We start from the raw sequence: 23,223 nt of genomic DNA on the forward strand, positions 1-23,223 counted from the left end.
TTTTGGGAGCGCAAGACAAGCAGCAAAAAGAGTACGAGATGTTTTGTTTCGTTGTTTTGCTTTTGTAAGTGTAACAGTAAAGTTACTAATGTTTCCTCTAAAAGCCAAAGAAAGAAAAAAATGAAGGAATCGAATAGGCGTACGCGTTTGAGTATGGGAATCAATTTGTTTATGAAGATAACGATAAATGTTAAGGTACATGAGCACTCCATTTCTGCTGTATCGGAAGAAAAACCCATGCAATGGACGGGGATGCAGCGTAGAAAAACTGGAACAAGGTAAAGAAAAAGAGATAAACAAACAAAACGAAAACACATGACAAAAGGTATGAAGTTGTAAAACTTAAAACCGCATCTACGCTCCTAAGCACGCCAAAGCAATGGAGGGACGCCACACACTAAGGCTAAGGAGATGTTAATCCGTTAATATGTTGCGGTTGCTGTGGTGCTGCTGGTTTGTCTCTGATACACAAACGCAGCGGGCCCACTACACGGAAGCCGTTAGAAGTTTGGATATGTTTTTTTTTAAGAAGAAGAAGGAGTAGGTGAACATGAAGTGGAAAGGTTTAATGATCCTCTTAGCGTTGCTGTTAGTCATTTTATGAGCTTTTCGCGTTGCTTTTGGGGGGAAAACCAGGGGATCGACTCTAGCCGAATTAGATGAAGATGGTTTGTTTTTCGTTTCTCTGTTCTATCAAACGAAGGGTTTTGTTGTTTTTCCTATGCACACCACCGCAACTCGGGGCTAGCGAGCCATCCGTTGCGTGTGGTTTGTGTGGAACGAATGGGTCTACAAAAATGGCCATTAAAAAACCTCAACCCTTAAGCTGTGGGTTGGTAATGTGTTTTGGACTATTGGAATGGGGGGGGGATTGGATGATATGTTAATAACCCGACAGATAACATGAGTTCCCCAACAAAAAGCCACCCTCCCCAAAAGAAAGGGGACGAACCACTGCAATTAAAAGATGCTAATGATTATCCTGCGATGGCTGTGATGAAGGTGATGGCGTCGGGACTTTTTGTTTTTTGAGTGGTACGATTGGCAATCACACCTTGGTTGTGGATTAAACAATACAGCAAGCCTTACAGCTAGAACACTAGAACGCAGCGCAATTTGTATAGTAAAAGGGAATCAGACAAAAAAAACTGTAAATGCGAGCATATTATAATTGTATATACTGTATTTTTTTTTTACATCAAGCAGTAATGTAGAATGATGTGGAACAAAAAGGGAGTTTGGTTTTTTGCTATTCTAAGTGTGAGAGCAATGTGAAACGAAAATTGATGGTAAATGGATTTTCTTTTCTGCTTTTTTTTTTGTTCAATATGCTGAGGATGTGTGGGTTCAATGTGACGTGTGACGTTTGGTTTTCTGCAAAAAACATCCAGTATTTTTGGTTCGTTTTGTGCAGCATTCTGTATACTGTACTACAAATAATCAAATCCGAAACATTGTCCTGTAGATGCTTTGGAAATGAGTTTTGCTAAAGCGAACTGAGCGCTATCGGGGGTAGCATTGGAGTTGGGATCAGGGGGGGGGGGGGAAAGAAAAAGACAAGGGTGGTAAGGTGTAGAATACAGTGTCCAGAGCAGTGGAGGTGGGGCAGGTTTTTAATCCAACTTCTTAGAACGCTATCGGTAGATTGCAAAAGGGTACCTAGTAGTAGCAGACCGTTTCCTATCTATTGCCAATCAAATTGGAATTTGCAAAGGACGACTAGCAGGGCAGGTGATACACACAGCACACATACATATGGTACAGATACGAGTGGTTCGGGGAGAGTCTCTGTTGTTTTCCTCCCCCCCCTCTCCCCCGTTTGCTTGGTTCATTTCGGGGAAGCATTGAGAAGAAGATTGAATGTCCTTGCCCCAAAAGCTTTGCAACTTACTTCCCATCCCGATTGCTGGGAGGAGTAAGTAGTGCACCGAGCTGAAGCAAGGCACCTTATCTTATCACACTGCCCTTTTCTCCCAATTTGGAATAATCGGAAATCGGATAGTTTGTTGCTAAAATCCTAGATTTTGTTGGGGAGATGCCCTCGAGTACCGGTGGCAATGGGGGATTTTTAATTTAGCTTCAATTTGACAGTTCCTTGGTCGTTGTCTGATCCGAGCTAACCAAAAGGGTCAAACGGGAGGATAAAGATCTCCCGGCAGCTAGTGGAGAGAAGGGCGCAAAATTGGGAAAGCATTTTTCGGATCAATTTTGGCTCCAAAAAAGCTTGGTAGGATGTCACGCGGGTTGCATGCATTCAGGCGCGGAGACTAGATTTTAAGTTAAGGGGATTTAAGTTTGATACAAAATTTTTAGCTCCTTCCAAACGTAGACACTGTATTGCTCGACGAAGCGACGACGAGGTGATGGTGGTATTGGTGGTGGGGGATAATAATTTCTGTTGGTGAGTGAGTAAAAAAGGGAGTTTGCTTCTTCCTTTTTTTTTCGTTCCTTTCCTTTGGGTTATTCTCATCGATACGCACCCTGGCATTGAGATCATTGTTCGCGGCTATCCGTCCAGCAAGTACGCTGGGGGCGTCTTTGGCTAGAGCTAGGGAACTGCTACGGTAGTTGAAAAAACGGCAAACAAAAAACATACACACACACACACACACAAGTTGGTAAATTCGCTCTCGGCGTAATGCCGAAGCGTGTGGCCAGCGATTGCCAGTGCGAGGCTTGGTAGGATTTGTTTTAATAATTACTCACACAAATCGAACTTCAGTTTTCGCATGCTGTCCCTCGTTCCCCCATTTTTCTGTGTAATTATATACCAAACGATGGAAGTTATTAAAATGAAGGAAATACTTATCGTTAACCTTTTGGTACTTGGCGGCTGTCACACTCTCTTCCGAAGAAAATGGCGGACTTGAGCGATGACATAGTTGTGCAATTATGCCGACAAAAAACAGAAGACAAAAAAACAATTTAGAACCTTGCCCAAAACCTTGCCACAAGCACACCAAGCATGATTGATGGCCCGCTGAATTGTGCGTGTCATGCGCACGCAATCGCGCACTCGCGTGCCGTGACGGTGACCGTATTGGTGATCCGCCGAACTTCAAGCCGTGTGAAGATTTCTTTGCCCATCCAGCTTAAGGTTTCGGTCAGGGAACGATATTTGACACAAAAACAAAGTAGAAACAGAAAACGGATAATCAAACAGGGCACTTACCTGGTCGTACGGGTGCTATACATATGGCGCGTTGTGTGATCTTCAGCTAAGTAGCACGCTAAGTAGTGGAGAGGGCCGCGTGAATGGATGTGCACAAGTGGGGGGAAAAAAAACCCTGGCGGGAGCTTACACGACTCGAACACGAAGTGCGGAAAGACCTACACCGATCAGACTTTCAGAACACACGGGGGTGGACACGATCCCGGGGGAGCAGATAATTAATATTTTCGCTGTCCCAATCTGCCCCAAACGCGGGCGCGAGAGATTAATAATTGGCTGTCACGCATCACCTTTTGTTTGGTGTGTACCGATCGCCGGAAGACCATCATTTCCAACCCGGAAACGGAAGCGGAGGGAAACGTGCCAGATAAACATCCGGCATTGGGGTTTGGGCTATTCTATTACTATTTATTTTCGTAAACTGTAGAAACGACCAAAGAATCTGGCTACTTTTAGACGATTGTTTTGGTTGAATAGCTGAAGCTTGTAATGGGTTTTCCCCATCCCCTCGACGATGGGGAGCTTCAGAACACGTGCCTAGCTTATTTGTAATTTTCACGTAATGCTTGCGTGACTGCATGAAAGCAGGCAGCAGCAGCAGCAGCGGGACCCTAAATTAATCCACCGACTACGGTCATCGAGCAACCGAACGGCACTGATGATAACCCGACCGGGTGAGTTTAGGGTTCAGAAGGTTAAGCGCTGCTGGCAGCCGGCCTGCAGGTGGGGGAGAATGGGCTTTATATTTAAATAATTTTGCACCCCAAATGGGACCCCAATCAAAGAGGCCAACAACAGCCAGCGAAAAAAAAAGAGAAGAGAGCTGGAAAACCATCCCCATCGGATTGGTTCGTTAGTGGTGCGTGAGTCCTTGTTGTTTTTGATCGACCATCACACACACACACACATACGCACACAGAGGTCAGAAGTGTAATTATGATGACGGTACGGGAGTACGGGGTGGAAAAATGGGCCCTCCCCTTTTTTTTTGTCGGTGCGTTGAGCGAGTGAGCTGTCAAACGGCGCGTTGAAGCCGGTGCGTCATCTGGTGGTAACGATCCGCCCCGATGGTGGTCGTCGGTTCGCGAAAAAAGTGTCACCTAGCTGACAGTTCAAGGTGGGCGTAATTTTGTCGAACCACCTGCGGTTCCTTCCCCCCCCTCCCATCTTCCACCCTTCTTCTCCACCCGACTGCTGATCCGATGCGTGGTAAGAAAATAGCATAGCAGACCCAGGGTGTTTCGCGTGAACCAATGGCGCCCCATCATTATGCGTAATGAAGGTTATCTTCTGGCTCGCTGACTGGATGTCCGGACGCGTGTGTGGTCTGGGGTCGGTTGAAGTATCGTTTCATTTCCCACTTTTTTATAAGCCACCAATGGTAACCGCACCACCGGGAGCAATGGCGATAAATTGGATGAAGAATATTGTACATACAGGGCAAAATAAAAAAAAAAAAAAACGCAACCTTGGGGCAACTAATTCCTGAGGTCCTGAGGTGTTTCCATTTTTTTTTCTCTTCCATTCGTTGCTCTTCCTCGCACAACAACAAAGCAAACGACGGCGAAACGACATGGTGGTAATGAGATTTCCAATTATTTGCACTCCCGCTGCGTTGGAAAATGGATTATAGGGATGGTGCGGTTTTTGGTGCGTAATGTTAGGATGAAAGTTGTGACACACACACACAAATAAATAGCACTCGGGGAAGGAACACAAAATACGGCTCCCGGCCTTTGTCCAGCAACGGGATAATGGTTTTGTTGGGGTCACAGCAAATGGTTTTTCTTTTGGCGTATAAAAAGGGCAGAGTTTAGGGCAGAGTTTGATTACTTTTGCTCAGGATTTAGGACACTCGCCGACACCTTTTTGTACGATTTTATGTCGCCTGTTTTCGTAGAATAATACGATCATCTCAGTGATGTATGGCAAGAGCAAGATTTAGATTTAGATGCTCCAAAAAAAGAAGGAAAAATCCTAATCTTTTCCCCCAAGAAACGACACAACAAATAATCGGTAGGTATCTTGTTTAATGCGGTAGTTTCCTGTTTTTGACGATGGAGCCATGTTGTCTCTGTACTGCGGATGTTTTTAAGGCGTAAGCGGGCGGCCTATCAGCTGATCGTTTCGATTTAGGAGTCATCAAACACGTTAATCCTAGATTAGTCTTTCCCGTTGCGGCTGACTATCAGTACCGGAGGATCGAAATCGGGTCGGGTTATGTGTTCGAACGACGTGTTCGATAGTCGTTTAATGGCTCATCGGGTGATAGTTTCGTGGTTAGTGGTTCGCTGTCGAGCATTGCGGTGGATGTTAATGGCAACAAGCATCGAACATGCGTTGGAACCAGTTTTACGATACGATGGCACCGCAAACAGTTACACACGGAAAATAGCAAAATGGCGGTCCACCATTCCTTAGATGGATTGATTTTTAATCCAAACCGATCGCTTCGTTCACTCGCTCACAGTATTCGATGCGGATTAGTTAAAATGTATAGCGTTACATCAGAACGTCAAAACCAGCCCGGGCATGCCCCTTTCATATATCGGCCAGCATTTTCCTAGCAACTCTGCTTTACCGAGCTCGTTAAGCTAACGCTCGTCCGCACAACTATCGACGCGTGTGGTGCGCCGCAAAACAGCCCCGTCAGTGTAAAGCTTTTTCCGCATCGTGTGACGCATGATGACGTTCAACCCAGGGAACGAGGAGGAGTTCCGATGATGATGATGGTTTTCCATTTTCCATCCAAACACCGTTGGCTTACGCTAACTTTTCATCAAAGTTAAACATCCCCGCCCGTTCGGGCACTGTTTCTTGCTTCCTTTTTTTGTATTTCATTTTACACTCCTCCCCACTGCCCCCCCATCGTTCCACACCTTCAACACCCTCGCTTCATCCCCTGGAGCTCACCCGGAACGGTTAGAGCTGCTCGATTGGAGCTGACCGTGGAGCGTGGATTTTTTTAATGAACCTGTCAATCCGATCGAACCGGTGGCTGCTTCCGCCCAGAAGCCCATGTCATGTGGGCCCATACACAAGCCAATCTCTGTACCGTCCGACCACACACACACACACCGTGGGTGTTGGTGGAGCTTTTCAGGACGGGTCTTCCCGACGACGATGTTTGAACGGGGCTTCCAGTGTATAAATAGAATGTATGCTCACGGAAATATAACATCTCCCTTTTTCCCAGCTCGATCAGCGTACTGTATGCCGGAGTATGTGTGTGTATTCCCTTCCCGTATATTGTTATGCGTCCTGATACACGACCTAAACGGAAAATTAATCTCACTAGGTACCGGGTACGAATGAGAGAAGCAGAAGAAAGAAGACGAAAAAACCATCACATCTTTCGCTAATCGGGCACAGTGATCCAACGATCCGCGGCGTGAGCGAACATGATGGATCCAAATCCAAATTCGCTTCGACCGGTGTTACGGGATAACGAAATCGAGAAGAAGATGAAGGATTCGAGACTTGTCTTAGGGCAAGGATTGGGGACGAGGATCAGTTGCTGTGTTCACCTCGTGGGGGTTTTCTGGATGATATACTTAATACATTATACCAAACTTCAACGTTTTGTGTGTGAGTGTAGGTTTAGTGTGTTGTTTATGATTTACTTCTAGTAAAGCAAGGAACGAGCTGAATGATGTGAACGATCGTAAAACATCGTCGCGCAATTGCTGAATGAAGCATGAATGCACTATATTGAGGTTCTGTTAGTTCGAGATGATGGTAAACTTAAAAAAACCTTGAGGATTCTTGCAGATTACGAAGGTATTGTCGCAAATGAAATCATTACCAGACGGGAGAGAAAAACCAAAAAGAGAGATAGAGAAAGAGAGAAACACACACTGATAAAACGAGATGTCTGAATCTGGAACAAACCCATTCAGCAGGTCTTGCAGGGTTGCAAACAGAAAATGAGACTTAATCAATATACGGAGTATGTGTTTTTTTTGGAGCAAGAATTGAATTGAAGAAAAGTAGATTTGATTAGCATGACATACATAGATACATACATACAGAGAGAGAGAGAGAGAGAGAGAGAGAGAGAGTGAGAGAGAAAAAAAATGACGAGGGACAAATACAGCGATAAATGAAACGATTTTCTTAATCAGACGAGCCGGGATAAATGCATAGAGAAAACAACATGTCAAACACTATATAAAACACGCTTAATGCTTGATCACATGAGCGAACAAGCGCCATGTTGTAGTTGGAGAATGGAGCGAGTTGGTTGAGTGTGTTTTCTATGAATCGGTTGCTGATCGCTGAATCGCAACATTAAAGGGCGCAAGAATAAAAAAAAAACGAAGAAAATGGTTTAGTTGGACGTTCGTTGTCGAGTGGATGGGGTGAAGAAGGGTTTCGATAATTAATAAAGCAACAATAAGAGAAAATGAATTCTGAACAATGATGGTTTACAAACGGGCTGGTTGGTAATGAACGGGATAATGAAGGTTTTTTGTTTGTTATAGAGGTTATTATTTAACAAAACAGATCCGGTGACCGTCTACAGGTACCTGTTGTGAGACTGATTTCCATAGCACGTTGACGGTGTCCCAAAACCTTAAACTGAGGCAAAGATACTTCGCTCGAGACTCCGACAGAGTTGGGGCCCTCATTCCATTTGTATCGGATATCTCGCATCGTGTAGCCGACTACCCAGTGAGGAGGGGGGTGGTGTCAGTTTTGTTTTTCGGGGCAAATGCAAGGTGTCGTTACCGGTCCCCGTATTAGCGCGCGCACGCACACACACACACATTCAGTCAAAGATTGAATGGTTAGTTGTTTGGTTGGTGGGTTTTTCGTTGTTGAGTATTACGCGGATAATTCGTATGGTTAGTTACCACGACACGACGAGCAGGTTACGAGCGCAATTGTACGACAGTTAGGTTAGTTTGGTTTAGTGCCACAAAGGGGAGCGTTCCCGGAGTCAGGTTGGCAGGCACGTGCAAAGGATATTAAAGGTGTGCGTGTGTTTGTGTGCAATTTATTAGTCGATTTTGACAACCAAACGCGCCGACAGTTCGATAATTTAATTCAAACAAGAGCAATAATGATATGCAAGCACACACACACACACATACACACAACACGAATTAAGAACAAACAGTTGGATGTTTGTTTGGTTTGCCCGTATCGATTAGTAAAAAAAACCAAAACAAAAATGGCGAGGGGGCATTGTTGTAAGAAAGATAAAAAGGGAAGAAAGAGAGAACAGATTTGTGAATTAGAAACGATCGCTTGTACTGATTTTGCATTATACCGTGATGAAGTTTTGGGAGGTTTCTTTGTTGTAGTTGTAGTTTGTTATTTGGTGTTTTTTCTTTTTGCTTCCTAAAGAGTACAGAGTAGTGATGCTAACGTATTGTGTGTTTTGTAGATCTAGGTATTGTGTTACATTCAGGGCTCTGGTACGGATTTGACTAAAGAAAGATGATGCCATTTTGATGTGGCGGCCATCTTGATCCATTAGTTGCGCTCACCTACTCTAATGGCTGCTAGTAGCCATATTCTAGCCACCCAGGGATCACACTGTGAATCACTGTGTAGAGGGACTCACAAACCAACAGGAGCACTCACTAACACACTCATACCGGTGTTTGGAAGCTACCTTTGCTACAAGGATATTGTGTGCAATGTTTTACTTTTGAATTTGTTTATCTTACAGAAGGTCGAAAATCTCTGCTAAGAGGCACAAAACGGGGCAGAAATGAAGAACTAGTTCATTATCATTACATATGGTCAAGGTTGAGAGTACACTGGGTTGGAGTCTGTGGAATGTTTCCTTCTTTACACCTCCAACCCTGGAGTGTAAAAAAATAAACGCTCCTGCTGTACAAGTAGCGGACAACTAATTGGGACGAGTGAAAATGTGTCCCATTTAGTGTGGAAGGTTTGGAAGGTGAGCGCGTCATGTGACACAATAGGTTATAGTTTATTCATATATTCTTATGCTGCGTCCGGTACTATGCTCAGGTAGGTCGCTAGGTGTTGTGTTTTTTCTTTGCCCTTCAAGAAGTGTAATGTGTAAACGCTGCACGATACTTAAAAAAAACGGAGTTCGGAGTCGACAGTTGGCAGCTGTTACCGTGAACCGTGTGGAGTGCTACAAGTGTGTTGTGGTACGCGTCTTCTTTTCAGTAGCGGAAGCAAATGTGTCAAGTGTCACTTGTAGTGTGACGTTTGTAGCTGACGTAGGCTAGAAAAACATGAACTTAGAAAAATAAAAATATTCCGAAGCACACAAATACAGAAGCACACGGACGGAAAATGGCGCCGGCTTTACACAGAGAATGGCGTCGGGTGGTGGTTGTGTTGCCATCTTTGCCTGCATATTACACCGCATGCCCGATGGGAGGCACCAGGAAGACTTTTTTTTTTGTTTGGGAGATGATTTTTAGCAAAACGATAAGAATGGAATATTAATTGTTACACGCAGCGTTATACAGTCGAGACGGTCGGTGTGATGTATAACGCGTTCGAAGCAGCGTTCGCGAATGCCATCGCTGGATGTGAACGATTTGTGTATTGTACCACAGCGATTTGATACATTGCTAGTGTATGTAATTCACATTGGATGGGTATGATGATTTTGAAGGACAAAAAAGGAATAAATACGGTAATGACATCTCTACACCACACGGAATCACACAGGATATGAAACAAAAAATATGAAAAGAAAACGTATAGAAACACGCTTCCCGTAGTTGTGCTTCCTGCTAGAATTCCTGTTTGAGCCTTGAAATGTTTCAACAAAACAAGACTAGGTTTAGTAATACCATTTAGGAAATAAAAAGTAGGAAAAAAAGGAAAAGAAAAAGGAAAGAGGATAGAAACAAACACAAATTTGACAAGAGATGATTGGCGAGGCTAATTGTAAGTTTTGCGTTCCTGCGCACACAGTTTGCAGTGTGGTCTGGTGGAGTTTCGACACTGTCCAGATCGAAGCGAAACACGCTTTACCAATAAAAAAAGAAAACCAGGCTGAGGCAAATTTTCCCGAAAAGCGTTATGCAGCTACGAAAACGTCCTGCAGTAGTCGCCCAGTTGGCCACTTTTCGCCAACGTCCGCATGTACTCAAAAGAAATGATTGTAAAAGGGGGGGAAAGATAAATATTTCTTACAGCTTTCTTCACCATATTCACGCGCGAGAAAAAAAAAGATTAAAAGAAAAGTGTGGAAGATTTTTTTCATTCTTCCCAGTCGATATACACACGGAACGGCGAGAGGTTCCAATATTTGAACTCCATTAAAGTTGCGCAACGAAAAAAGGGGATAATGCGAAAATGTAAATGCGTTTCCAGTTTCATTTCAGCGCTTACTCCTTGCTTGGGTGTGACTTGGGTGTTGATGGTGTGTGTGTGTGTTGGTGGTTGTGGTTATGGGAGCGTAAACGCATACTACTACCGGTGATGGGGGAGCGTAAAAAAACATAAACGATCCAAACGTATGTAATGTACACCGTCGCATTATGCCACACAGGTACGTACGTGAGCTTCGATTCACTTTGTAACCTTTTTTTTGTTGGTGAACTTTGGTTTCTTGTTTTGCAGCATAAACCGTAAAGTGTGAGATAAAAGTGGAATTTTTGGCTGTTTTTTTTGTGTTACCAAAAATGTGCACGCATTTTTAAAGAAACAATTGAGTATGCTCTTGGTGTCGAAAAGAAAGAAAAAGAAACATGGTGAAACATCACAAGTGTACGGCTGTGTACTTTTGTGGTAATACTCGGTTAGTGTCTACACGCTTTAAAACCGGAAATGGAAAACAAATACTTTGCTGCTATATATAAGTTAAAACTATAAAGCCCAAACGACAATCGGTGAACCGTTCGGTGGGTGGGGGCTTGTCGCATAAAGCATACAACCCGGTATGTTATGTTCAGTGTGTTATAAATTAAATCCGCCAAAAAAAAGTACGATGGTGCGTCTGTTTTTGTTTCCTAGGCTGGTTGGAAAAGAAATGAAAACAATAAACAGTCACACACACACACTCATTTTGGTGCACATGCCCACATGTGTGCATCCGCGACGCCGATCGGTCGCGTTGGGGAAAAAAAAACACAAAAGCAAATTTGGCACATTGGGACATTGATTCGTTCACTTTGGACAAGTCTTGTAAGGGGCTTAAAAAAATGTGAGTAAAAATTGGGCCTGTGTGTGTGAAAGTGTAAGTTTGTGCTATTGTTTTTGGTGTATTGAGTGTTGTTTCTTAAAGGAAAAGAAAACTCAAATAAACATAAAATAAAATATTATAGGCAACTGTACTCGAGACGAAACGAACCAAAAGTCGGTAAACTGTTTTGCTTAAGTTTGTTAAAGAAACATAGAAACAACGAACGGAATCATCTATGAGTTTTTGTTGGTAGTTTTTAATTGGCTTGGTTGGTTGGCTTGGGTTGATGAGAAAAATGAAATTATGAGTTGGTATGAGAGCCATTGCGAGTACGGGCAATGGCAAGAGAGCAGATAGGGTGGAAAGGACTTGCCGAAAGATAGACAACAGAACGTAGAAGTGATTCGACACAGAAGGGATGGGAAAGAGTGCACTAAGAAGAGACAGACAGACAAAGAGAGAGAGAGAGAGAGAGAGAGAGAGAAGTAAACTGAAACGTAGAAGAAACACGTTAAGAAATAAAACCAAACATATAAACACGATTAATGTTTGACAGACAGTACTAGACAGAGACAGACAGTGGGAAGGATAGTAGTGTGAAATGGTGAATAGCTACGAAGAAAACGAAACGGACAGAGAGGAAAGAACAGACACAGAGGCAAGGGGTAAATGACAATGCGCAAGTAGATATGATGGAAGAAAGGTTTGTTTTTTTTTGCAGGTTTTGCATGATGTTTGATGATGAATTGAGGTGTGATTTAACGTATGTATTTTTTTTTTCGTTTGATTTTTGTAGCTGTATTTTTTTTTTGGTTAATGATAGGGTACCTGTGGTTAGGTTAATTTCGGTCGCCCTCTGCCTGTGACCCAGTACTCTAAATTGTGGTAGTTCTACTTCGCTGCTCATTCCGACACTACTTAGGCCGTCTTTCCAGAAGTACCGGATATCTCGCATCGTATAACCGACTCCAGGGTTTCAAATGTGAACAGATGTTACGATTGGTTCGAGGTATTTGTTTTTTTTTTTAGATGGTTTTGATTGGTGTCGTGTGTGGTTGTGTGTTGTGAGGATCGGTTTTTTTTTGCCGTCGACCGTATTTCGGTTGTTGAAGAAATCGGGATTTTGCAGGGTTTTTGCCCGAGCCGCACGCGCACATTCGAAATACGTTCGATTGATTGATTCCATCCGTCCATATATCGATTCCCGGGTTCGAACCCGCCAAAGATATCATTGTAGTGTATGTATGTTGGTGGGTGTGTGTGTGTGTGGTTTTGTTTTCGAATCAGGAATCGTTCGATAAATGATGTTTAGGTGATTGAGTTTTCGTTTTTCGGCGATTCGTTTTCAAAAACATAAACATCATAATTTTTGGTTTGGTACACATTGTATCGAAGGGCCGAAGGAAAGAAGTAAAAGAAAACGTAAGATTATTAATCGATTATTGTATGATGATGATCCTTTTGTTTTTCGGGGTGGTACGATTCGTCCAGGAGGTATGGTGTATGGTGGTATCATATTCGGTGGTGTGTTGCACTATTTCGTTTCTGAAGACTTGACTAACCCAGTGACTGACTATGAAAAGTGAGGTTACAAACATTTAGGCGTGTTCGGGAAAAAAGGGTTGAGTCCAGTAGCACTTAGCAAGTTTAAGGTAGAAAAAAAAATTTGAATAATGGTTGTGGAGGAAAATAAATGATACAACGACAGTTTGAGAGTGTTGCTATGGATTAATGCTAATTATTTAGTATCATTTGCATAGCTAAAAAGCATTCTACTGATACGATTTGTTAAAAGAAAAATACACGAGGAGAAAGAGCATTCTAATGCTACGTTAAGGGAAATTGAAAGTTTTGCGTTACAGTTTCCTCCCATCGTCGAGCAATATGAACGTCGATTGTTGTGAAAAAGTAAAGATAAATAAATAATCATAAAACCGGGATTACACACTCCCAGGGGGGGTTTCAGTAAAAGAGCAACGATCGAGATGCATTGTTAGTTGAAACAGATAGAGGATGCGTAAAAACAAAGTTAACAACAAAAACATCTATAAAAAAGAAAATGTACAACGATTGCGCTAATGGATGATGGAGGTTTAGCTTTTAAGGAACGGGAACGCGTAATGAGTGGAAGGGGGGTTATAAATTTTGGTAAAAATTGTTGAAAGAAACCTACAGTCACTCGTTTCAATGGTTAACTTGATTTACATTTCCCTGTACCTAACGAGCAAAAGGTGAAGTTTGCGAAAGAGTGAAAAGGAGCGAGAAAAAAACAAAGCTAGGTAGTTAATTAAATCACTCCAAGTTCATTGATAAATGATTCAAATGGACGCAATCGCACAAAAGTAATGTATAAAAAAACATGGAACAACAAAAAACAACATTAAAAACTCAAAGAAAAGTCGCACAAGTTTGTGAATCATTTAGAGGCAGTGCAAAAGAAATAGTATCCAACGATGGTAGCACAAAAAAAGGCAAAAACAAGTTTTGTAAAACAGAATTGAAAACAAATGCAAAAACACACAAACAAAAAAAGGGAAAGACCCAAAACGAGAACGGATAGTGACGATGCGAAATGATAAATTAAACATTGGTAGCCGAAACAGCAAAACCGATACAAAATGGGCAAAAGAAATGGCTAAGTGAAGAAGGACAAGAGAAAAAAAAATACGAGCACACACACACAAAGAGAGGAAAACACAGAAAGGATCCGTGACAAAGTGCTCAGCATCGGCGAGTGAGCGAAAAACTTTCCATTCGTCCGAAAAATCCGTAAAAGAGTCTCCGCTTTTTTTTTGCTGTGTGGCGCTTGATGATGTCTGATAAAGTGGGCATAATTTCGAGTGAAGCGATGCAAAAGTAGGAGGGTGTGGGAAGCAAAAACAGCCGAAAAGAAGTGGCAAAAAAAAACAAACGAATTAAACAAAGCTGGAAAACGGTTCGCGCTTGGGAATTGGGCCCAGCTGGAGCTACGAAAGCTAGTTTCGAGCGTATCCTTTGCATTGTTGGGGGGTGAATGCGAAACATTAAATAATAATAATGTGAAGCAATAGTAGAGCAAATTGGTGACATTTGGTTTCTTTTCGTTGTTGCGGGAGTTTCTTTTTCTTAACAGACAAAGAAGATTTATTCTGTATCGATTTGCAGGGCAACGAAAGCTTCACGAGTGGGAGCGATTGGAAGGATGAAGCGATAGATGACCCTTGCACAACTTTATTGTGATGGCTGATCAAAAATGGAATTAAAAATAGAATTTAAATTAAAATCGTCTTAAAACTTAGACACAAAAGTGTTCTGGATGCACAAGACATCTCTAACGTATAATTTTGTAGAGCAAAGAAAAATTAAAAGATTTAAAGAAACTGAAGAGCTTCTTAATTTAGGTGCATGTTGTGAAACAAGAAACGATAGGATATAGATAGAGTCAAACAATAGTATCAAATTGTACCAGGATTGATTATCTGTTTAAAAGGACGGTTTCTTAGTTTCGATTTGAATGCTAACCTTTGGTTAAAAAAGTTAAAACTCCTGCAAGAGTATTTTTCTCACAATGTTAAATAGATTTCATACTAATTTAGTTAGTTTCTGATCGGAAAATCTCGGAGCTCGTTAGGACATCTCACATATGCGATAGACCGATCCAATCCCCTCCAGCTCTCCTGTAGGTGACATAATTCATTTGACAAACATTTGAAGAAAGAATTCTACATGACTGCTGCAATAAAACCAGCGTGTGTGTGTACATTTTCTGTGCTCTTCTTCGTCTTTTACACCTAGATCTTCAATTTTTGCTCAGTGCAAACAATATCGTCTTGCCAAAGAACCGCATCGTCCTGCAACGCATCAGTCCTTGGACACGTGCGCACTACTGCTCCGGACACGCCGCTTTGCGAAAGTTCGTCTTCGAAACAATTTTTTGCCAGCTGGGTGTGTGTGTCCTATGGAAGATGACACTGGCACCGTAATATAATGCCGCTGGATGTGAAAATTTTCAAACCAAACCGGTCCGGCTGCCGAAACGTTCGTCCAAAATGGACAGTGGACCACTGGGTAACCGTACCACTGCTGCAAGGTTGAGACATTTGATGCCATGAATAGTGTGTTACGATACATCACATACGTGAAGTCGAAAGATGGCAAAGCACCGGGAGAAGAACTCGGTGGGGATTGTATGACCGTATACATCTTTTCCTGCGAGGGCGAGTTTGTTGAAGTTCGATCAGAAGCCTGCCTGCCCTGAATAGGTTATGTCCATTCGATGCAGACCTGGCCATGGACGGGGAGAGACAAACAAAAAATCGTAACGCAAGCTGTAAAACTACACATCGTCCGGATGTGAGTTTTCCTCGGAATGGGAAACTTGAGGCCACATTTCCGTCTTGCTCCGACAAAGGGGCCGGTGAATGTAAAATTGGGAGTAAAGGAAATTGCTTCGGTCCAGAGAAGAAGATCCACAGAAGAAAAAAAAAGTGAAAGATAACAACTAGAAAAGAAAATGGAGCAAACTTTGACTACATAAGGTAGTTGCCGGCTGGGTTGGGTACGAGAAGGCTCCATCCATACACATCGACAGTATGGCTTTTCTCTGTTCCCAGACCCGGCAGCATCATCAGCACCATCACCACCCATCATCATCTTGACACGTTGGGATGAGCCTATCGCATACAGCAACAGCAGCAGGAGCACAAGAAAATTGGGTAGCAAGGAATTGGGGTGGGACATCTGGGCACTTCCGGGTGGGCTCGGGCTGGCAAACTACGTGTCGCATAATGGAGCAACTGAGAGAGAGAGAGGGAGAGAGCCGAGGCGTCAGAAATGTCTTTCGCTTTGGGATGAAATTGATCCAAATGCAAGCTGCCGTTGAAAGGCACACGATGATGATGAGGTTCTTCTGCTGGTGCTGCCGATGATGAGACTTTCTCTGATGGTGGTGCTGGTCTGACGATGAAAAGATGGAAAAGAATTGTACACACACACACACACACACACACATACCCACATGTAAAGGCTGACAATAGGCTGAAAGCTGCCACGAACGAAGACGAATGTGGCAACGAATGTGTATTATGTAGGACATATTTGATCAGTCAATTATCTGTACCCTCCATTCCAACCAACAAGAAGCACTCACAACGACGAGGAACTTCGACAGCGGAGGATGGGCAGTTTTTGCAAAATGCTTCCATTTGTGTGTTCCTTCCGTGTCCCAGATAGTGTCTTTCTTTAATGCTTTCAATTTTCTCAAACAATTCATTCCACATCCAGTTTTTCTCGCAAGGAGTGCTTCTTTTTCTTTCCTGAGAAACGATGTGGAAAAATATGGCGCTACTATTTCAAAATTTCTTTTCCTTCTTTGCGGACTTTTCTATTGGGTGTACGCTGCTTGCATGTACACAGCGTTAAACACCATTCTTGTCGCGTACGACGGTGTCATACGGGCTCTTTTCTGCTCAGCGACCGAAAAACTTTCGCCATTTTCAATGCGAATGACGTCCATCATTCGCGTCAACTGGATTGGACGGGAGAAATCATTGGATCGCTCGTGTTGTTGATGCTGTAACTCTGGGGGGGCGAGAAAAAAATAATCTTCCGTTCCGTGTAACCATGACACGTCGTCTCGTAACTCCATCTTAGAAAGGAAAAAGGTTTAAAGAATTTGACTACAATCTGACGCGCTTATCATACGAAGTGATCGTCAGTAATGTGTGGCCGAACACCAACACCGAATAAAGAAAATGGAAAACTTAAATGGAAACTTAAAATGTTTCCCTTTGCTTGTACCATGAAGCAACGATGCATCCAGCACAAAAAAAAAACACAGCCGACGTTAGAGGAGTTTCTTTCCGCACGGTGGATGGCTTAAACTAATCCTCTATAAAACACAGACGTGTTTTCACCACTTCTCAACCGCAAGTAATATGTGGCTTATGTGGTTTTTCGGTGGGAGTAGTGTGTGTGTGTGTGAGTATTTGAAAGGAGTACGATAAAAGCCATAATAGCGGCATCGATCTCGTCGCGTTTTTCGATGGTGTAGCTTCCGTTTGCTGGACGAACCAGAACATCCCAAAGCATCAGCGAAGAAAGACAACAACAAAAAAAGACCATAGAAAAGGTGCTATTCGCCATTTTGCCAAGCTCGGAGTGCTGATTTATCGCGGTCGGACGAAGATTTCGCCGAGGGTTTTTCGCGTACCGGAAGTGTTCGATTTTTTGGCTTCCTGCGAACGGATGGGCGTCTTTCAAGCGGCGCCACCAAGCGGCGAAGAGGGATTGTTTGGTGAAGAGCAATTTTGGAAGCATTTTCATGGGTAAGCGGGAAAGCGAACGGAAGCTAGCAAAGATGATCGACCGTCAGTAGTAGTGGCAGAAGAAAGAAAGAAAAAAAAGATGGTCGCTATCACACGAACCACGCTACACACAGCGCCGTTTTCCAGATAAGGCACAAGCGGTACAGCATTTCCCAAGCCTGCTGGAAAGCGGTGTGGCCAGCCCAAAAAGGATTGTGTACGGGTGTGTCTGTGTGCCAGCGTGTGTGTGTGTTTTTCACTTTTCAAGCCACTTGTGCTATCAGGTGTAGCAGGTGCAATAAACCGCAAAGTGTTTCCGGTCGTTAAGTAGGATGTTTCGTTGTTATTTTTTCCGTGCTGTCTCTTCACCGTGGTGGACGAGTTTTGGATATTGAGTTTACTGGGTTGGGTGGTGTGCTTTGTTTTTTTTTTCAATGGTCGGTCTGTTCGCCTGACAGCCAAACCGGGTGTGGCATCGTTGGCAGATAAAGTTAAACGGTTCAATTGTGGCAAGAGGTTTGTTAGTTAGTCTGTGGTGGATGATGTACACGGACCGAGCCTTGGTAATGGGTCTTGGAAAGACTTGCTATTTTGAGATTTCTGAGAAATCGGGGAGGAAGAGATATTTTTGGATGAAGTACTTCATCTTGAGGTAAACTTGTTTGCATCATCTTAAATCGAAACTAGAACGTTTGAGTGCCGTCGAATTTATGATCTCAAATGTTTTCCTTCTTTTGAGGAAAATAGTGAAGAAAAATCGTATCAGCTTCAGCGTAATGAGTTGCATATATTTTAAACTGCTGATGGGAAAAGCTTAAACAATCGTTCGATGATTTGACTATCGCGCTGTTACGTAATAATGCCGCTGATGGTGCAAAAGCCCTACATCGTGCGGAAATCCTCCTTCCAAAACCTTTTTTTATCCCCGAAATTTAAAAAGATTTCCCCATTTTCATCCATCTTCTGGCGGCCTGCGCACAAACAGTGAGAAACTGCGTGACAATGTGTAATTGTGTGATATATCTGCGCGTAATGCCTTGGTGTGTGTGTGTGTGGTTGTGATTGCGGCTGATGAAAGCTGCCTTTCATTAGATGGATTTTTACATTAGCAATACACACCGCCCAGCCCGCAGGAATGCCGCAGTAAAAGCTGGAAAGCACAGCATGACGGAACCCAAGCCAATAGTAGGGGGCATCCGGCGTGCATGTGTCTGTATGATGGTAGTGCAGTGTATGGCTTCCTTTCTGTCAGAACCGAAGATTGATGACTTAAATTGATCGCTCCTGGGGGGAAAAATGCAATCGCAATGATAGCATGGTTTCGCACCGAGGGCCGATGAGATTTGAGAAAACCCTTAGCCAAAGCGCCTTATGGCGTAAATGTGTTTGGGAGAAAAGTTTACTGATTGAAGACCGATCTGAATGGAAAATGTTTGGCCGCCCAGATGCGAAAATAGGCCATCTAGAGAGATGGTTTGGGGGCGAATGGTTTTCGGTACAAAGGTTGATTCGGCGAAGCTTCCAATATGTTTCAGATAATCAGCAAGGTAGTGGTTTTAATGGAAAAAAGAAAATCTAAATCAAACGAAAGGTAAAAATAATTGCAGATACAGAGTAACATTCCTGGTAAGAAAGATTCTACTAAGAAACTGCTAAGATCTTAACCTAGTTGCTCATCTTACCGAAGCTGGCAAAATAAATCAATAAATGGTGAATAAAAATCATTTAAAATTTGTCTCGAAAAAGTGTGATCGGTAGATTTAAGACGAGAGCAATAGAGAGAAAACAATAGAGGGAAAATATAGAGCAGTGGTTTAGGTAAAGTACATCAACAAAGAGGTTGAAGGAACAGTGAAAAATTACACGTTGTGTGCGATAGTATGCCACACCCTGATGAGGCGCGACATCCTTTCTGTTGGGTTGGCGGACTAGTTTATTTTTGGAAATGTAATTGTAGCTAAAGTTTGTCGATTTGTACTTTGTATTTAGATTTCCTTGTTCTTTTTTTTGGATAGACTATACAGTCTTAGTCAACCTTCTGCGGTTGCTGTAGTAGAGAAGGCGACCGATAATTAACCGTAGTAATTGATTTGACTATTCAGTTCAGTATGGCGTGAAATGATAGGAACGTGGTGAGGGGGTTGGATTTGCGGAGCGGTGAAAGGAGAACCGGCGAGTGGGTAGAAGGATTGGAAAGTTTGCTGATCTGAACGCGAGTGAGACAGTTTCGCGTGGATAGACGGAGCGAGAGCGACAGTGAGGTTGAGGATTGAGTGATAACGAGACGAGAATGTTGAATGTTGAATAAGGGAGAGGGATTATATATTTAACAGCTGGTGATGGTGGGTGATTGTGGGGGAAGAGAGGGAGCATACAGAGTGAAGAAAAGGTACGTATGAGGTGAGCAGATCGAATGTGAGAAGAATATTTTGTGTAGCGAGAAACGCGAAAGAAAACCTTATCAAGTGAAGTAAAGAAGTAGAGAAAAATAAAGAAACGATTCGTAATGGACGGTGAAAAGAAGCCGTACCAACAGTTAGTTAAATAAAATGTTATCGAAATTCAATTTTTTCATGGTGAAAAAAAAACAGGAGCAAATAAGGCAAAAAAAAGGACGATAAATTAACTAATCATGAAACAGAATGCTTATATGAGCAAGCATATTCTGTACGGTGTTGCTGTTCGGCTTAATAAATAAGGGCAAAGATTATAACAAAGAATAAACAACAAATTAATACAACAGTGTGTATTGTGTGTTATGGAACCCGTTCAAAAGAGATGCATTAAAGTGCAGCAGAATAAGACCTGTCTATCAAGGATATCGCACAGTATCTCGAACACTTGTCATTTTCTTGGGGTGCGCAACATCACATTGCTGCAGTACGCAAATCATCAATTGCCTAGCCAATGAGTAACTTATAGGTAGTTGAGAATGAAATCAAAAAAATAAATCATCAAGTTTTCATAATAAATTCCAATGACGAAAGTATCGAACAAGAACAGAAAACAAAATAATAAACGAGGCACAAATAACGAGGAAAAAAGCATAAAACATATGTTTTGAGTCGCATAAGCTGTCCCAAACGACGAACAGCGAGCTTTATCTGTTGGAAGAGTCGCAGCTGAAATAGGACCAAACAGGATAATAACCGACGGTCGACGGAATGATGGAAGGAATGTAAGAAAAATGGAATGCGCATAGACGTAGCAAAACAAAGAATGAAACTAAAACATTTTGATGACGAAGAAAACATGAAGAATGAAAGAGCAAGTTGTGTAGAAAATGAAGAAAAACATAAACGAAACAAAAAAACTGTCATCAAAACGATAAATGAAAAATTTTAAGTAAATGGATGCTTTTAGCGATCGTCAAAAGGTGGCAAAAACTCGATCGAGCTTTCTTCGATGACGAGAGAGAAAGAGAGAGCGAGAGATAGCGAGAGGCATTTTCTTTCTGTTTAAAAAATAGAAAAGCTTTTCCAACGCTTCGGCCTTGTAAATCGAGCCGTTTTGGGAATATGAATTGAAGAAATAAAATGGCGGTAAAATCAAAAACGGTTTTTGTTCAAATTAAAATCGAAACACACGCACACGGACATCAAAAACGGAAACGCCGTGTACGAGCGATCGTTGCTGTCATAGTTAGCCGTTTTTCTTTGCTTAAAAATATTTTCGTAATAACAAATGTTGTGGCAGTATCGCTGCAGCCTTCCGTGTTTTGCAGGTTTTTGTTTGTAGTAGTTGTGGTTTAGGGTTTGGTAAGAAAGTTTAGAAAGTTTGGGGCAGTTCTTAAGGCTCGAAGTGTCTGACAATCGAAAATACGAAATGTTTTGCACGCAAACTTTCGGTGTGTCGTTCGTTGGTTACCTAGCGGTTCGATTCTTTCAGTGCGTACTGGGTAGCGTACCGAAAGGAACGGGTTGTGTTACGACTGGACTGATGCGGAATGCGGCGGCATCCCGGCGCCCCACTGTGCTTTGCTGCATCTGGCAAATCGGCAGATGAAAGAGATTTCTTGTCTGTCGCTCAAGGATCGTGTTTCAGGAACGCTCCGCACACTGTCAAAGCTGGGCCCTTTTCCTTACATTCAAAACAAACACACACATACGGACGACTCGAATGGTTTCGTAACAATCGGTTCATCGTTTTTGGCGCTTCACATCAAGATTGGCAACGGTTGGTTGACCGTGCGTCCGGATTGGTATAGCTTTTGGGGGTGGTTTATGCTCACCACCGCAATGGTACGAATGAAGGTGTTGGAAAATAGAATTGCATTCAATGAACTCTACGTACTGGAGGGGTGAGGCGGGATGTGTTTGGTTGCGCATTCCGGCGAGAGAAAAGAGAATTTTAAGAAAAACGTACAAATAAAATTCTAAAATCTTTAACAAGCTATGTTCGCTATGTTAAAGAAAAAGCTTTAGTTTACACTATACACATCTTACCACCTTTTTGGGCCAGATTTAAAAAGAGAAATTTCATTGTTTTTATTTCTTCTTTGAAGTAAGCTGCATATATTTGCAACAAAAGGACCATTAAAAAAAACTAAACACAAAGCGAAAACACAAAAACAAAATTGTCGCCTAAATCGGTGAACGCAAAAACTAATCTTAAAGCTTGCAAAAACAATTTGCGCATCGAGCGGTTGCGTTTGTGGGTGAGCTTTAGGTGGCTTTTGTTTGGTTGGGCGCATTGGTTTTAACTTTTTTCTTTTTATGGTGACGAGCAGCGGTGAGCAAAATTTGGCTGTACTCTAAACGAAGCGTTACAGGAAATACAAACGATCGAAACCCGATCGCAGAACGATGGGTGAGCGTGAGGCATGATGTATTATATCACACACATAAACACACAATACACATAATGCTTATAGTGTGCCATAAAGCTTCAGCTGCAGGTTTGTCAGATAAAGGGAGGCATCTCAAGCACAGAGGGGGTTTGGTTGGAAAGTTCCCGTGAAACATGTCGCACTTTTGTTTTTCTCTTCTGGTTGTATCCTTCCTTCCCTGTTTTCCTTGGTTTGGCATTGCATGGCAGTGGGGGCGGGGGGGGGGCGGGGGAGTTATTTGCAGTCAGCGATCGCAGAAAACGAGGAAACGAGAGGCATATTCGGGGGGGTGAGGGGGTGGTTAGAAAAGTGTGTTAAGGGGAGGCAACAAAAAGGAAGAAGACGAAGAATTGAAAATGAAAAAAGAGAGCAAGAGAGAGAGAGCGAATAGTAGTAGAAGAGAGTAGAGAGATTGTACAAACAAAGAGTGCTGAAGTAGAAGAACAAAACAAGCAATGTGAGCCTTTCGATAAGGTTACAAAGTAGGCATTTTGCTTTGTGGTGGATGCTGGCTGCTTTGATAACTCAGCTACACAGAGAGAGATGGAGAGAAAGAAAAACTACATTAGGGGAGCAAGAGAGTGAAAGAGAGAGAGCGATAGAAAAAAATGGTTGGAGTCCACCAGCCACCAGGATCACTCTGTCCCTTTAGAATAGAGCGAATAGTTGTTTGCAGGTTGACTACACGTACTCTTGCTTGAATCCCCAACCCCATCGCAAAGGGGCAGGTGTTGGAAGGCCCCCTGGCCTGTGTCAACGTTTCCACGCTTCTGCACGATGGACGTCGCTCTTTGGGTCACCTCTTTTACGT

The 23,223-nt window shown here is 42.7% G+C and overlaps 1 protein-coding gene across 6 annotated transcripts in view; it reads right to left on the minus strand.

Moving 5' to 3' along the window:
* The window catches only part of LOC118510532 (gamma-aminobutyric acid receptor subunit beta), a 66,000-nt gene that overhangs the window by 9,561 nt on the left and 33,216 nt on the right, over positions 1-23,223 (minus strand). For 4 of the 6 annotated variants that reach the window (XM_036052478.1, XM_036052480.1, XM_036052481.1 and 1 more), the window contains exon 7: positions 7,702-7,839. In XM_036052478.1, coding sequence (XP_035908371.1) covers positions 7,702-7,839 — 138 coding nt within the window. Of the gene's footprint in view, positions 1-7,701; positions 7,840-12,128; positions 12,267-23,223 lie in introns of all 6 variants that reach the window. The other 2 variants (XM_036052483.1, XM_036052482.1) reach the window with 1 other exon arrangement.

Source organism: Anopheles stephensi, chromosome 3 (genome assembly GCF_013141755.1).
Source record: "Anopheles stephensi strain Indian chromosome 3, UCI_ANSTEP_V1.0, whole genome shotgun sequence".
NCBI classification, from domain to species: Eukaryota; Metazoa; Arthropoda; class Insecta; order Diptera; family Culicidae; genus Anopheles; species Anopheles stephensi.